Source organism: Microtus ochrogaster, chromosome 7, assembly GCF_000317375.1.
Source record: "Microtus ochrogaster isolate Prairie Vole_2 chromosome 7, MicOch1.0, whole genome shotgun sequence".
Lineage (NCBI taxonomy): Eukaryota > Metazoa > Chordata > Mammalia > Rodentia > Cricetidae > Microtus > Microtus ochrogaster.
In genome coordinates, this window is record NC_022014.1 from 48,118,516 (window position 1) to 48,135,970 (window position 17,455).

Consider the following 17,455-nt stretch of genomic DNA (forward strand, 5'->3'; position numbering starts at 1 on the left):
CCGTCCCTCTATCACATCTGGATCTAGCCTGAGACCACCGTCCCTCTATCACATCTGGGGCTGGCCCGGGACCACCGTCCCTCTATCACATCTGGGGCTGGCCCGGGACCACCGTCCCTCTATCACAGCCCCTGGCTCCTCCGAGATCTGTTTTTGCTCACAGTACTTCCGACACACAATGGTTGTCTCCCTCTCCTCACGGATCTGCCAGTCCTCAATGTCAGGACTGAGCTTACCCACTCAAGGGGCTCCAGTCAGACTCTGGTAACTTCGGAAGCTAGTGGGGTCACAGAACTGGCTGCTGTTGTTGGAAAGGGGGAAGAGCTTCCATCCATGCCCCACCACCGCAACATGTTCACAGTCCAGAAGCTCAGCGAGCCCCACAGGGGATTCATAGTACGGAGTAATGGAGCTAAGGGCAACAATCCCCCAAGCCTGTTCTGGACACTAACACAACCAGCTCCCCCATCTGAAGCTACGTGAGGGATCAGTCACCAGACAACTCATTAGCAAACAAAGGACAGCTTTATCCAAGACTCTTAGAAGCTGTCCTATGAAAAGCCGGGGCACTAAGACCAGGTCTAGAATAATTATAATAAAAGATGTTCCTGTCGCCCCTTATCACTCCGGAAATTACAGAATTCTGAGTCAGGAACCAGGATAAAGGACAAATACACGAGCATTCTCTCACAAGCACAGCCCGGGACAGATCTACGCTGCCCTGAGATCCAGATGTCTGCTCATAACTGTGAAGTTCAGACTAGTGGGAGGTGCCCTCTCCTGAGTACAAAGAAGGGAGGGAGTCTCCAAGGGCTGGCCCTGGCAGGCAGAGTGGAGGACCACACTCTAGGGTCGGTACTCAGGAGCCCCAGGTATGACTAGCCCAGAACCAAACCCCAGTCACTGCCCCACCTGCTGCCCACCTACCTGTTCACCCCTCTCACTGCACACAACCTTGGAGACAGCCATGTCATCAAAGATACCTCCCTTGGTGGAGCTCAGACTTTCCAGGTAAGATATCCCACCCAGTGCCTCTCTAGGCCGTCATTTTCTTAAATGACAATCCACACCCGGGATGTGCTTGTTGACATCCTCAACGAGCCCAGCTAGCCTTCTCTCCCTTTGCTCCTCGAGAACAAGAGGCAGTGTGTTCTTTACTCTCCTGTGGCTGTGATCACACACAATGACCAAGATAACTTGTAGATGAGTTTACTGGGGCTCACAGTTCCAGGGGGTTAGAGTTCAAGATGGGGAAGCGAGGTGCCGTGGCCAGGGCAGGAAGCTGAGAGCTCACATCTTGATCCATAAACACAAAGCAGAGAGTGCCCTGGGAATGGTGAAAGGCTTTGGAATCTCAAGTCCTGCCTCCCATGACGTGCTTCATCCAGCAACGCCACACCTCCAAAACCTGCCCAAACAGTACCACCGAATGGGAACCTAGTATTCAAAGGCCTGAGACTAAGGACAGGAAGTCCCAAAAATGGAGAAATGAAAGCCAGGTTCTCACTCTGGTTCCCTCCAGACCTCCAACCCATTGCTTTCCCTTGGGCCCGTGGCTACCCATAAGCCTCCCTCGTGTGGCTTGTAAAAAATACAGATCCCAGAACCTCAGTGTGCAGCTTAGATGTGGTGTTGTTCAAAACCTCCCAAATTCCACACCAGTCACGAACAGACAGGCAGACCCCACAGTGGGAAAACAATTTTATTCTCTGCAGGACTGTCCACAGATTTCCAACACCAGAGAATTGTCTTTACGGGTGTGTGTGTGGGTGGGGGGTCTGTTCTAGAAGCTTGGGAGAGATGAAAGGCACCTGTGTCCTGGGAGGGCAGAGGCTAGTGCACTGCCTAGAAGCAGGTTGGAACTAGGATAGGCTTCTATGTGAAGGACTGAGAGGGGTTGCCCCAGAGAGGAGGACAGACACGCCATTGGGCATGGAGGAAGACGCCAAGTCAAGAAGACAACGGCTCTATACTATCAGAAGCCACAAGGTTGGGAGATGCATACCCCGCCTGCCTTGGAAAAGTACCCCAAGTCCCCAAAAAGGCTTCCCATGAGTGGGTTTGACCACTGTAAATGGAGGCCAGGTTGGAATTCTGGGCCAGCAGGATAGACAACTGTGAACTGGCAGAAACCCCCAGGCTGAGACCGCCCACCCCCAGCTCATAACTGCAACATCACTCACTTGGGGAACAGTGTGTTAAGGCATTTTATCTCAATTTCTGCTCCTTTACTGATAAAAATGGGACCTAGGAAACTGGAATTCAGAGGATATTGCCTTCACATGAAATCCATCTTAATCCTCAAGCAAGCATCACATTAAGCAGAGAACCGCCAGGGGCGTTCCCAATCGCAGGCACATGGGAGGGTGCGCAGAGCCACTGCTTAACATCACTGAAGTTTCTAGACAGTGAGACTGGAAATGAGCTTCTGAAATCACTGTTTCCTGGCAGCATAGCTGTGTACCTACAAACCTGAGGGAATCCACAGAGATCAGCTAGAATTAATGCATCAAACCGCTTGATGAAAGATAATTACATAAAAAGCAACAACCAAAGGGGAAAAATTCAATTCGCAAGGGTGGAAAGAAAACAAAAATCCTTGAAATAACCCTGACTTTAAAAAAAAAATTGGATGAACTATATGCAAAAATGTATGATGCTTCACTGAGCAACATGGAGACAGAATTCCATGAACTGAAGGAAAGACACACTGTGTTCCCAGCAAATATGACGGATTATGTCAATTCCTCCTTTAATTAGTTTTTAAGTTTAATTTAATGTCAATCAAATTCACAAGGGATTGTTGAACCTGACAAAACAATTCTAAAATTCACTGGAAAGAATAAACAGATGTGACCAGCCAAGATGAAGAACCCAACCACATGTTCCTGAACAGCGCCAAACAATTGGCTTCATGGCTGTGTGCGTGCATGTGTGTGCATATGTGTGTGTGTGTGTGCGTGTGTGTGTGCGTGTGTGTGTGTGCATGCGTGTGTGTGTAAGCATGTGTGCACACGCCAGTGCACATACGTGTAGAGGCCAGAAGCCAGTGTCAACCATCATCTTCAATAGCTTCCCTCCCCACAACCCACCCACCCCTATTTTTTTTGAAAGTCTCTCCCAATGAACCTGGAGCTCACCAATTTAGTTACTCTGACTATCCAGCAAGCCCCAAGGATCCTCCTGGCTCTGGGCACGGCATGTCTCTCTGAGCCTGGTTTCTACCTGGCCTTTTGAACTCAGATCCTCATCATGGCAAGCACTTTGCTGACATGACTTCCTCTGCTAGGCCCCCACATTTTCAAAGGGAAAAGGAAAATATACAAATGAAATTAATTCCTAGAATAGATTTTGTTTAATCTAGTATATCCAAAGATTATTATCTGAAATGACCATCCATACTTTAGGTCTATCTGTGAGGAACGGACTATCACTCAGTGGTAGAGCATTTGCCTGGCACACACAAAGCCCTGAATTCAACTCTCAACACCTACACACACACACATACACATGCACACACACACACACACGCAGTAAAAATCTGTGAGCTATTTTCCTTTTGTGGGGGTAGAAGAAGTGCTAAGTCTTGGAAATTCAGTCTGTATTGTATTTTACATGAAGAATGCCTCTCAGTGCAGACCAATGACATTTCAAATGTTCAGAAACCTCGTGTGGCCTATGGCAACTGTACCAGACAGTGCAGCATTCAAGCACTAACACCTTAGATATTTGAAACTCTAATAATGAACACTGCTTAGTATTGTTACAAGAACAGATGGCCAGGAAAAAAATGAACTTAATCTGTGATATTGCTTATCTGGAGGTTTTCTTTATAACCAACTGGTGTGTGTGGTGAAAATGTATTTTAAAAAAAACAATATACAAAAAGTCTGGGAAGATGATGCCATTGGTAACGTGCTTGACACACAAGCAGGAGGGTCCTCCTGCTAGTTTAGATCCCTAGTTCCTATGTTTAAAAAGCCAGATGAAGTAGCACACACCTATGAGCCCAGCATTGGGAAAGAGGAAACAAGTAGATCCCAGGGGCTCTCTGAACAGCCAGTGCAGCTGCATCAAGGAGTGACAAGTTCCAGGTTATGGGAGAGGCCCTGTCTCAAAAATTAAAATGGACAGCTACTGAGGAAGAGACCTGACACCAGTCTCTGCCCCTCACATGCAACACACCAACATATACACATACGATATGTGTCACATGCCATGCAATGCTGTTTTACTCGGTGACAGACCACATACACAACAGTGGTCCCATAGATTATACAGCCTCGTGGAGTCTTAGCCAGCTTAGCATATGATATTTGCACAACAAAATCACCTGATGATACCATTCTAGAGTAGCTCCTTACCCTCAGATGGTACACAACTGTCTACAAATGCCATGTATTCCCAGCTCCTTTTACTCTGCCTCCACAAGCTCTGTGCCAATCATGCTGGCTACTACCAAGATCTAAACAAACTTGCATAGAACATGAGTACACCTATTTTCCCTATGATCTGCTGTCAAAACAGAAGTACCCAAGTTCAAAGATGAATCCTTGAATGTCCTGTTCATGGAGCTGTTTAGAGATGGCCCCTCTAGTGGAAACAGTCTAGACCCTGCTGCTGCCCTGTGTTTCCTCTGTACAAAAACTGTGTGTCAATTCTCAGGGCTTTGGTATCATTAATTACTTCTCCATCATCACCATAATGCCCATCACGACCATCGTTATCATCACCCCATCATCTCAATCCCCATCACTACTATAATCCCTATCACTATCACCAGTATCATTACCACTGTCAGACCCATCCCCATGGTTACCATCTTTATCATCACCTCACAACCCCAACAGCTCCATAGGCTCCATCTCTGTCAGCCCCATAGCTTCTACCATTATCGTCATCATCCCCAGCCCCATATCTCCATCACTATCATCACTATTGTCCCAATCACTACCATCATTTTCACCATCACTATCATCATCCCCACCATCACCATCACCATTACCATTATTATTACCACTGTCATCACCATTACCACCACCTTCATCATTACAACCATCCTCGCCATCACCAAAATCAAACCACATTTGTAGAACCATAGGACACGTTGTTTTTTAACGCACATTTTTCACAGGTACAACCCCCAAAGTCATCACAAAACCAGTGGGTCACAATAGAGGATAACACTGCTTAACACAGGCCAACTTAGATTTGACATTACCGCCCCTTTGTCTGGGTACCCGTGGGGTTAACACTTTTCGGTGCTGAGACCTCGTGCCACTCACAATGTCTCCAGAAAGTCACACGCTGTGATGGCAAAAAGGATGAATGCCAAAAGGTGCAGTGTCAGCATAGTACATATCCCCGCGGTCGGCAAGGTGAATACCCATGGCCACAGCACCACCTATGCTTTCTCTGAGAGAAGATGCTCAGGAGTGGATGCAGCCAGACTATACTCGCTCACCATGACTCATGCCAAAAGGCTCAAGGCAGGAGAATTGCTCCATTCACCAACCACATCACGAGGAACTGTAAGAACTCATGGGTAGAGCATGACTAAGGCGCCACATTGCAGCTGGGTGTAGTGGCAGACTCGAGTCATCCCAGGGCCTAAGAGGTGGGAGTGGCGTAGTGGGTTTGAGACTTGCTTGACACACACAGCACGTTCTAGTCCCGATAGCACTACACAGTGAGACTCAGAGAAATGAACAAGCCCTGAACCTTGAGCCAGAGCCACTTGACTGCAGTGCATCCGCCTCCCAACACCCAGAGAGGTGGGTATTGGGGTCCCGTGTTGCAATGTGATCAACTAAATTTCACAGTGTGGTAGCCTCTGCCGGCCTCCACGGTTTCAGTGAGCACTGCTGATCCTGTAGCTACACACTAAGCCCATATACTTCCGGGTTAGCTAGCAAACTGCCTAGGGTGGGGGATCAGAGCAGGCAGAAGCTGCCTGGACTCTTGGCAGTGCAGTATCCATGATCCTGGATGCTGGAGTTTCCTTTGCCAGCAAGTGAAAGCCATGTGCCCCACTCACCCACCCTGAAGTCAATGTAATTGAAATTCATAGATGAGCCCGAGGATCCGGCTCCAGGCTCAGTAATAACTTCTCCATATTAATGGCAGCACGGCAGAATCAGTGGACAGCTGACATTTAATATAAAACATATGCAGCAGGGTGAGAGGTCCCTACCTGGGCCTCCTCGTTCCACAGCATCTGCCAGTGGAGGAGGGCTGGTATAAGGTAACGCTGAAATGCAAGGTGCCTCCTCTCCCCAGTACCTCCACCCCACCTGAGGACCTACGCCAGCAGGAAACCTCTGCTAAGAGCACATACATGCATATACACGCATGCATCCATATGCATATACACTTAAATGCACACGTGTGCGCGCACACACACACATCCACACAAAGACTTAGATGCAAGCACACATCTGTGTGTGCATGTCCCTACATGCAAGACATACATACATACATAGCTTCCAGGGCTAGGTACTCCAGGGCTCATATACACAGTCTCTATGGCAAGGTGCATATACACCTGCATACTCAGGGACCCCCAGGGCTTCCCTGCCACAGAAGAAGCTAAGGAAAAGGAAGGGTGCACCTGTCCTCCCACATAAACCCAGGTTTCCAGAAGGAACCCCACATATACTCATCCCTGCGGTTCTCAGAGACCAGAGTGAGGTGCTCTATGCCACGGTTCAGGCCACTACGAAGCAGCATCAGCCTCAGGGCTAGGCCAGGCCCTCGCATGTCTGGAAGACTCAAAACAGATGAGTCCCCGGCAGTTGTGTCATTTGTACCACTCACAGCAGGCCTGAGTGGAGACCTAACCTTTTCCACTCCTCATCACTCATCAGTGGCTAAGGGCACGGGGGATGGGGACGGCTGTGGGCAGGAGGTACCTTCTGAATGGGCAGCAGAGGCCTTCAGCCACCAGCACCTGGAATAATCCTGAACAAAGAGTTGCAGGGCCCAGCAAGGAGCGTGACCTAGGACGGCCTGAGGGACCAGTCCCCTGGGCTCAGGCTCACAGTGGCTGGCCTCAGTGGCCTTCATGAAGAGTCACGCTGGTCCCACTATGCCCCTCTTTAAAGAACTCAAACAGGGAGAAGCCAGCAGAACTGAGTTCTTCCCTGAGCCCATGTACCTTCCCCATTGCTACCTAGGAGGTACTTCCTCTCCTTGTTTGACTTGATTTAAACCAGAAGGTATGAAATCAGATTTGCAGGGCCAGAAAGCCGTTCAAAACTACGCACGTACACCAATGCTTTCCCGGGAGCCCCCACCACTCAGAGGCTCCACTCCTGAAGGTGGAACACACCAAAGTGGGAGCACTGGGGGCTCAGGGTCTCTGGGGAAAGTGTCACGCCTTTCCAGATGCCACTTTCTGGACATGTCTCTTCCCAGCTCCCAGCTGACCTCACCCAGTCTAGAACTGAACTCTGTAGACACAGCCAGGAACACTCATACTTCAAGTGGCCAAGAAGTGCCAAATGTGACATGTGCGTGCCCAGGGTAGCTCCCAGGACAAAGGGCAATCCAGCTAAAGCCTGCAGAGCAAAGCAAGTAAATAAAGAGGTGGTGAGGATGGCCCCAGAGAGGGTCCAGCCTGTGCAAAGGTCCTAAGTACCCAGTGATGGAGGATCAACGAGCCCAGAATGGCAACACAGTGCCGGATGTGGCCAGAATTCACTCAGGCCAAGTCTCAGAGGGCGGGGCCTTGACCATCAGGCCAGTGGGTTAGAGCTGCTTCCTGTTGTTTTGCTTTGTTTTGAGAGCAACACGAAGCAAACGAATGGCAAAGTTTGATGTGTGGTTTGTAAACACTGCTCTGGCCGCTGGGTGGAGGAAGGGATGCTGGAGGAAGGAGAGCAGCTTGCCATCAGCTGTGGAGCACTGGCCTGCCATAACGGACTGGAATGAGATTTGGAAGTCTCGAGGAATCTTATGATTCCTGCCCCGGTGGGAGGTGTGGAGAAGAGAAGGGAGAGCTGCATTCATGGGCAGTCCAGCTCCTAGGACTTCTAGAGACTTCCATCTCATCACCCTCTACCACAGCAGGAGACACATGCCAGTCCCCATCACAGTGGCTGGTGGAAAGATGAGCCTGGAGCTGCTGGTGAATCCCTCATGAAGGGTGAGAGGGGAGCAGCCTTCTAAAATAAACACCAAGAGTAGAGGAGCTGAGAGACTGAACAACCCGAGGTCCTGGATCCAGCCAAGCCTGAAGCCAATACTCCTCAGAGCCTTCAGATAACTAGACACATACTATCTCTTGTTCATCCTGTCCAATGTAAGCTGGTTTCTGTCATTTAAGCTCAATAAGTCCTAGGCAAGGTGACAGGCTAGGGAAGAGGCAGAAGTCACCCTAGGGGATCTAGTTAGATCACTCACAGGAGGAGGCAAGCAGGAGCCTCTACTGTGACCTGAGGAATCCAGAAACTAGGGTGCCTCTTTGGATCCTTGTTAAGGGCTCACTGCTGTCCAGGCAGTGCCAAGACAGGATGGAAAGAAAGAGCACAGCCCCTCCCCCCATGATGAGCAGTCCTTGACCCTAACTCACAGTGTTAGAAGTTTCCCCACCCTAGCATTTGAGTTGACAGAGCCCAGCATGTAACCTTGGTCCTTGAGGCAACATCACTTTTCTTTGTGGCTTTTAGGAATCCCAAAGGTCTGGTCAGGATAGTAGCCCAACAAGAAACCCCAAGAAAAGATGGTCACCCCCTAAAAAAACCAGAGACTTCCTTATTGTCACAAGCCCTAATGAGCTCCTAGGAAAGGATGGACACCTCCTTCCTTAAGGCCCAGAACTAAGTCAGGCTAGTTTAGAAGGCTCTGGAGGTCAGAGCCTTCCCCTAGCCCAGCCAGCAGGATGTTATCAGTGGTCCTGCCTATATCAGGCTACAGAAGGCTCCTAGGGCTTCCTGAATGGACAGAGGCATATAAAGAGCCATTTCTATCCTCCTAGAGACCCCACTGTGCTCACTCACGAGTGAGGAGTCAAGACACCCACCCATGAGGTGCTCCCGCTCAGAGCAGACCCCCAGACTGTCAATTCATCCCTCTGCCCTCTCAACTAGACAATGGGCAATGCTGCTGACTCAGAGGTTCTGAGAAATAAAAATAGGAAAGATTATAAATGTTTTAATGCAGTTCTGTTATTGCTGTGATTATTATTTTGTTAGCATGCAATTATAAAGAAAAATAAAATGGAGTAAGGGTGACCTGGAGTCAGATACAGGTTTTGATAATGGCTTCCAAGATCTCAACCAGAGTTTCTCTCTCTCTCTCTCTCTCTCTCTCTCTCTCTCTCTCTCTCTCTCTCTCTCCTCTTGGGGATTTGGTTTGTACAAGGGACATACTGCATATGCAGTGATAGCAGGTGCTTCGCAGGTAGCCTTGCGCGTAGTAGGATTGCAAGCCGCCATTCATCATCATTTCTTTTTATATCTGCAGGCTTCTGTTTCCATTGAGTATGTAAAACTGGTGTGAATTAGCTTGCCTGCTGTGTAATCCAAGAAACACTAGAAAATTCTGTCATAGCCATGTGATATATATTCTCCAGGAGTTTTGTTTCCCCCTCATTCACTGTGAAAGGCCACATTTTACACCACCAATCTCCCTCCACCCCTCCCCCCAGCAAATAATGATGAGCTGCTTCTTGCCTCAGTGTATCTGCAGGCAAGTGTGTGGTACAGCCCATGACATGAGCCTTCATGGGGCACATCTGCGTCTTTACCAAACTCCAGTAGAATCCGACTCTTGGCTGGCCCAGGGTCCTCATTTCTGGCCAGAACAATCTCAAGTGGCTTCGGGGAACGGTGCTGTTCTATGGGACTCTGCAAGCCCCATATCCCAGCTCCATCAAGATCATCCTACCTGAGACGAGCCAGAGTTCATCCACAAAAGGAAATAGCCCAGTTCTGGTGGAGACCCTTGATTCCCAACAGGGGGACTCCAACTGACAGCAAAGCCAGCCCACAGGAAGCAAAGGGACAAGGGAGCAGAGGTACTAATGAGCTATGCCTGAAGATTTGTCACCGTGTGAGCTAATAAGTTCCCCTTTCTATTTAAACTGACTCGAATTCTGTCACTTGTGACTAAGAGGCTAATAGATGCGGTGGATTCAATTAGAGTCCCCTGTACTAACCGGATTAGGAGAGCAATGTCCACAATCATCAGTTACTGCTGCCTTCCTCCCGTAAGCGGAGAAGCATGCCCATGTGTCTTTAGCAACAGGCAAGCAGATACACAAATATGTCTTTCAGGACAGCAGCGATAGGGCCACTTGCCCTGCTGTCAACAGGACTTTCTGTCTACACCATGGTTCTGCACACATATGCTTGGGTGCTAATTGCATTCTCCAAAGAAAAGGGGGTTCCAGGCTGCATCTTCTAGTATGTTGGATGAAACAGAGCTGGTAAGACTCCTTTACTATAGAACTTTTCAGATTCTTTCTCTCTCTTTCTCTCTCCCTCTCTCTCTTCCCTCCTCTCTCCCCTAGGGTGAATCTGCACCGTTCCCAAGTACGATTTGTCCTCTAAACCCCACTGTTCAGAACAACTCAAGGCACAGCCCTGCAGAGCATTCCAGGGACTCCAGATCCTTGATTGTCAAATGGTTCAAAGGCGAACAACATGGGCCAGGGAGTTTACCATAAATGCAGACTCCTTGGCACCACCCTGGGTGCGTTGAAGTAGAATCTGTATTTGGTAAGACTTCAGCCTGACTCGCCTGCTTTACGTATCTAGGTAGCTATCGAGGAAAAGTGATGAAGCCTCATGGAGAAAGGCACGGGCCGGATGGATTAAATATCCCCTTACAGCCCATTGAAGCTTGGCAGAGCACAATTTATCCCTTTTATGACATCTCAGTAGTTACATGCCCACACCCTCAGAATTGGGAGCACTGAGGCAAAAGAGGCCAGACAGTTCCTAGGCTAGACCCTCACCATCACTGGCTGTGTAGCTACAACAAATTACTCAACCTCTTAACGCCTCAGCGTGTCATACGTAATCCAGGTACCAGGCTGTCTCCTCTCCAGAGTCACTGTGACAACGAGAGACACTAGGTGGGAAAGCCCAGGTCCTTAGTGAGTGAGCCCATCATAGAAGCTCAGAGGACCTTAAAGGGTTAAGGAATTATTTGGTATAAAAAAAAAAAAAGCCAGTACAGGTATGTACAGGAAAAGAAGGGGAAGGGGAAGGAAGAAGAGAACAAAGAAGACGGAAAAGGAAGGAAGACAAAATAAGAGGAGAAGAAAGGAAAGGAAACCTAACAATGCCGGCCCACCATGTCAAGGTTGTTATTGACTCACTGAAGCCACTCAGGCTTCAGCGACGACCTCTGCCGGTGGATGTCCCATTCCTGTAACACCTCAGCACGCCTGTCCTTCCCAGGTCAGTTCACCCAGGACCTTCAAAATTATGTCTCTCCACCTGTTTGCCAAGCTGCACTTTCTCCAGCTCTCCGAGACCCCATCAAACAGCACCCGAGTGCCCTTCCGCCCACACAGGCATGGGACCCGCCCATCTCTGACTGGCCCAAATGATAAACAGGGTCAAAGGTGTCCCCTGAACAAATGAATTGGGGAGATGAACGAATGATAGTGTCACCGCCCAGTGCTCTACTTGGGAATTAATTAGCCCAGAGGATGGATCCCTGCTAACCCCACCACCTTGTCCCAAGTCCCCAGCAATGGTCTCCTTTCACGCTCAGGAAACTCACTAGCATCCTTAAAAGGTGATTTGCCTGTAGGGCTGGGACTGACAACAGAGAATAGGAAAAAAGTTGCCCTAAATTAACCTGACTCCTCCAAGGACACATAAGTGTCGCTTGCGATGTGCTCAGGCTCTAAGTAAATCCCACCAAAGGCGGTGATTCCTCTGAAGCAACAAGTGCTGTTTCCTGTGTGTCCATAAAAAGAACTCCAGTGGTTGTAGAGTTGGGAGGTAATTGCTGGCTCTGCAGATGGCAGGGCCAACCTGGGCTCCTTGGGGACGGGCATTGCTCAGGGCTGGCAGGGCTAGAAGCATGGCCACTTGCCCAGAGCTGGAGTACCCTGAACAGCAATTAGAGCAGAACTCATGGTGGGCGGCTTCAGATGTCTGGCCGGCACAGCCAGCCTGACCACTGTACATTCAATCCAAAATAGAAAACTGCCATAGGTTCTGCTGTGCCAGGCCCCTGGGTGGCAGGACAGTACCATCAATGTCAGCCTCTGCCCTGAGCATCAATCCAAGTTCCTCTAAGAATCCCCGTGTGGCAACCATGGTCCCGGGGGACACCCAGTGGCAGGTGAGCTTCCCAGCGCTCTGGTCACACTGGATGCCCCAGATAGCTCCAAAAGGGACCATTATCTGTCCATCAGGCGCTGCCCCCCAAAGTCTAACAGCCCATGGGCACTAGGACCTTCATTGCCACATGAAGCTCCCCGTGGCTCAAATCAGAGGAAGAAAGCTGATTTCAAATAGCCAACAATACTTCAACAGGAAGCCATGGCATAAAAATCTCTGGCGCCTGGTCAGCCAAGGGAGAGTGGGCTAACTGGGCATTTCCACATCACCACCTGCTCCCCAGACTGTCATGTGCATACACAGAAGCAAGGAAACTGCCAGCACCCATGCCCACCACAAGCACAGCAACACACGTGCTCAAAAGTCACTCTGGCACACATTTGTGAAGCCCACAGATACCTCTGTGCTCGAGTGAAAACACACATTCACATGTTCACACAGGTATGCACACAGGTACCCAGAAAGAAGCATGCATACATTCCAAAACACACACACAAAGAGCCACATGGCAACTTATGCTTATATGCAAAAAGCAGACGGGTGCAGAATGGCACTGGGGCTGGAGGTTGGGTTCATATAAACCGCCCCCTCTAACCAATCAAAATATCTTGCCTTCCCGCCAACCCCTGCAGCAAAGCGCCTGTCTTTCTAAGCACTGGGGAGGAGAAAATGGTCCTCAGCTCGTGCTATGTCGCCCTCTCAGGGGACTTTCTAGTAATGGATTTCCAGAGCCCAGGCAAGGGACAGAACAGAAGGGAGCACTAGTAAAGAGTACTCACCAGCCCATCACAGTTACTGAGCGCCACTGAGGAGGCTTTGGCTAAGCCGGCCACGTCTCCAACGTAGAGACAGGTCCCAAGCAGGGGCTCCACCCGGGTGTCACCCGTCTCACTCTGCCACTCCACGGTGGCCCCTGGAGCCACGAGGCGAGCGTTGGGCCGCAGCCGCAGGTGCAGGTCTCGGCCGAAGACCGTGAGGTTGTAGAAGAGGCGGCCTCCAGGGTCCTGCACGTCGCCTCCGGGCAAGCCTGAGGTTTGGACCGGGGCGGCTCTGCGGGCTCGTACCCCCGCCCCAGCCGTCTCCGAAGACACCACGTGGGACACCAAGCGGCCCTGGGCGTCAGTGCGCACCGGCACCACCAGGATGCGCTCGGCTCCGTGCCCTGGGGGCCCGCCTGCAACGGAAAGGGGCGTTAGACTAGGGGTAGACCTTGGAGCTTCAGAGCCTGGCAGCGGAAACCGGCGCCCCAGCCCTTGACTCAATTGCAAAGAAGGGACATTCCACCAGGAAACCTCCAGGAAGGGGCGTTGACAGGACCACCACTCCGGAACCACGTCGCCTGCCGATCGTCCCCCTTAGAGGACCATGCCAGTTAAAGAGCTGCCCCAGTCGGATTCCCAGTTGAGGCTCCACGGGCACCTCGCAGTTACCCTAAAGGTCGACCCCAACAGAGTGCCCTCGCTCCTTAATTATACCGTCCTTGGCAGGACATGGGGCTCCTCAGGAATCATTCCACGTTGATCCCCTGCTCATGCACCTCGATCCTTCAGCGGTCCCCGCTGCCCAAGTGTCCTCAACATTGGCCTCCGGAGCAACCAAGACTCGGCTAGCCCTCGCACGGGCGGCCTGTCCTCGGTCCAGTTCTCGGTCAGCCCACTGGCAGCCCCCTCTTCCCAAGAGCCTAAGCCCCAGGAGGGGCGGAGCAGGGTACCACCGATCTCCGGGGAACCCCTCCGGGGCACCCCAGCAATGCTCAGGGCCCGCAGGCGGCGCGCTCCACACCGGCTCCTCCGGAGCGTCCCCGGGCGCCGCCTCGCCCTGGCTCCCCCGGACCCGCTGGTGCTGGTTCTGCGCTCTCCGGTGCAGGGTTTTCCGGTCCCCCCAGCACCATACTCTGCATTCCGGGAGTGGCGAGCGCTCCGAGGCTCCCTGCATCCCAAGGCACCAGGGGTGCGCCCCCTGCGCGACTGCCCGGGCCCCGAAGTTGGCCAACTTGGCCCCAGGCGCGGCGCGCAGAGTTTGCCCAAGTCGCCTCAGACGATGCTTGAGGAGGGGGCGGCTGGGCGCGTGGGGCGGGGTCGGGTGGCCAGAGGTACATGGGGCGTGGGGACGCGACTGGCACCTACCTGGGGGCTCGGTAGCGGCGGCGAGCCGGGCGCTCGCGGGTGGCGGCGGCAGCAGCAGGAGCGGCGGCGGCGGCAGCAGCAGCAGCAGCAGAGCGGGGCAGAGCAGGCGGAGAGCGGCTCCCGCCGGCGGATCCATGGCAGCCCGACCGCAGCCGGTGCCCCGCACTCGCAGCCGGCGCGAAAGTTCCCCGCGCGCTGCCCAGCCCACATCTGGGGGCAGCTGGAGCCGCCCGCAGCTGCAGCACCGCAGGGCGCGGGGCGGAGGAGGCGAGGCGCAGGAGAGGGCGGGGAGCGCGGAGGGAAGGCGGGGAGAGCGAAGGAGCGAGCTAGCTAGCGGGCGAGGGAGGCGGGAGGAGGAGGCGAAGGCGAGCGAGGGGGAGGGCGGGGACGGCGGGCGCCTCAGCCTGCCGTGACCCGGCGCTTCTTGGCGCGGCCGCCGCCCGCTCCCCTCCTTGCTTCCCGACTCGCCGCGAGGTAGAGACACCCGAGGCGACGGCAAGGAAGAGCTGGAGGCCGGCCAAGGGGAGCCCTCTGCTCGTCCCGAGTCACCTCGAAGGAGTGGCACCCCACCCGGAGAGCCCTCTGGAGTACAGGTCCCACCCAGCATGCTACCTTGGGACTCCGGGGCCTCCTCACCCTCTTACTGTGCTTTGTAGCTGAATGAAACACAGAAATAGAAAAAGGGTCTGGGCGGACACTGAGCCTGGTCCCTAGCCCAGATGGAGGCCCCGGAGGCAGATAAGTACTTACCCCAGGGAGCACACCCCAGGCTACCTCAAAGATCAACTTTTGCCCTCATTAAAAGACAAGATTCCTTCAGCCCCCAACTTCTCTGTCTCTCCCCCTCTGGGTCCCTCTGGGTCCCTCCTGGTCCCTCCACTCTCTCCATTGCTACCTCTGGCTCAGTCTTTTCCTGCCAAACTTGGTTCCTTTCTTAGAACATAGCTTAGTTCGTGCCCTCACCTGCCCTGGTCCCCACCAGAAATGGTGCTGGACACTTCCACCTCTCCAAGCGAGCATGCAAGGGCAGGCAAACATCCCTGCCGGCTTGCTGTGAGTTCTAGATGCCAACAGGAATCCACACTATCTAGCAGGGTCCTGGTCATTGTCCTGCCAAGACTGTTGTCCCTGGACTTCCTCGGGCTCCTTCTATTGGAGCGTCTACTCAGTGTCACGTCCAGTTTTCGCTTTGCTCTCGCGGAGTGGATCTTCCGCTCATCCTGCTCCAGGCCTCGGTGTCAGGGCTTTGGGCAGAAGATCCTAGGAACAGGAGCACCCAGTCTTATGGGGACATACATGATTTGTACAAGGGACTCTATCCATGACTTTGTGTCCTTGGTTTTGTCCGTCATTCTTGGGACCTGGGTATGAGGGCACTGGGCATTGCAGCCTGACAACCGTGTCCACTACGAAGATTCCCTGTCTCCTGAGGACACCTGAGGCTGGACTAGCCTTCAGATGTAGTAGATTCTTGTTGTCAGCACTGAAAAATGATGAGATTAATGGGGGCTGCAGCTTATGTGTATATACTTCCAGCACTAGGAAGGTCGAGACAGGAGGATTGCCGTGACTTTGAGGCCAGCCCAGTCTACAGAGTGAGATCTCTTAAAACAGACAAATCTCAAAAGAAAATGGGATAGAAAGAAATATTAAATTGTTGCATTTCAGTTTTTAGAATTATGTTTCTAACTTTTCTGAAGGAATTGGGAGGTGTGGCTGCGTTTGGGACCACATTCCGGCTTAGCCCTACTGATTAAATGGACTAATTTACTGAAGGTCCCCTCCTCACACCTGTACACCAAAGTCATGATTCGTGTGATCACTGATGACCCAGCTTATTCCAAACTTGGAGCTGGAATCCCAGTGTGACAGAAAGGGGTGATTCTAGAGTGGAGTACCCTAGAAGGCTGAGTGACAAGCAGCGTAGGTTGAATCTGGAAGATGAGGGGACCAGGCAGGTCAGGGTTTGCTAGGCAGGCTGGGATCGGGCTAGGCTAGCTGTCATGCTGGAAACTGCATGTTCCTGTGATTTCCCCAGGCAAGGTAAAGGAAACTCATTCAGTAGCTTCACCTACTGCAGGGGTCTCATCCCCTCCCCCTCATCTCTGGACCACTTAAAATAAAAATAGCTTTATTTTTTTCTGCCACCTACCACTTTCTACTGTTTCCTTATGTAGCGGCTTCATATTTTACGTTAAAAATTGAAGGACACTTTAAAAACACCTCCAAGCAGGAGAAGCCTACATCTCTCCATTTCACCGCAAATCAAACATCACTGTCCCCCAGATAAGTAAAATGGCTGCCTACCTAAAGGGGAGGCTGAAGCTGAGAAGCAGATGTTGAAATGGACTCCTAAGCAGAGGCAGAGGAAATCCTTCCCTCGCCCAACGGGATCATCTGTAGCCTTCACAGCGAAACCCTGCAAGATGCTATGGGTGAATCAGGCACCGGGCATGCAAACTTCAATTTTAAACCCTTTGACAGAGAACAAGGGTTATTGACACAAACCAACTGACTGCTTATCGTGTGTGTGTGCGTATGTGCGTGCGTGCATGCGTGTGTGCTTGTGTGTGTGGGTGCGTGCGTGTGTGTGCGTGCGTGTGTGCGTGTCTGTGCGTGCGTGCGTATGTGTGTGCGTGCGTGCGTGTGTGCTTGTGTGCGTGGGTGTGTGCGTGTCTGTGCGTGCGTATGTGTGTGAGTGCGTGCGTGCGTGTGTCTGTGTGTGCATGCACATGCACAGTGGAGTTAGCAGAGCACTAGTCTTCCGTCCCCAGCACTTCAGAGGTTGATGCAGGAAGATCAATAGCTGCATGTTTGAGACCAGCCTGAGCTAGAGACCCTGTCTATAGCTAAATTAATTGATTTATCAGCTAAGTGATAGGATACAGGAAACAAAATCCCTAATGCTTCTAGTCCCTGGGGTCTCTTTATTCTTTCAATCTCAATACCAAAGCCAAAACCTAAAAGCCAGCAGGGCAGATTCGGCCATTGCATGGTTGTAGGCCATTGTTTTCCTTTGAACTT

General features: G+C 51.7%; 1 protein-coding gene across 1 annotated transcript in view; it reads right to left on the minus strand.

Moving 5' to 3' along the window:
* Adamts2 (ADAM metallopeptidase with thrombospondin type 1 motif 2) overlaps positions 1 to 14,733 on the minus strand; it is a 195,548-nt gene extending 180,815 nt beyond the window's left edge. The window contains exons 1-2 of the mRNA XM_013347440.2: positions 14,432 to 14,733; positions 13,085 to 13,479 (exon numbers count right to left, since the gene is read on the minus strand). Of these exons, the coding sequence (XP_013202894.2) occupies positions 13,085 to 13,479; positions 14,432 to 14,567 (531 nt within the window). The 5' untranslated portion in view covers positions 14,568 to 14,733. The remainder of the gene's footprint in view (positions 1 to 13,084; positions 13,480 to 14,431) is intronic.
* Between the last annotated feature and the right edge of the window lie 2,722 nt (positions 14,734 to 17,455).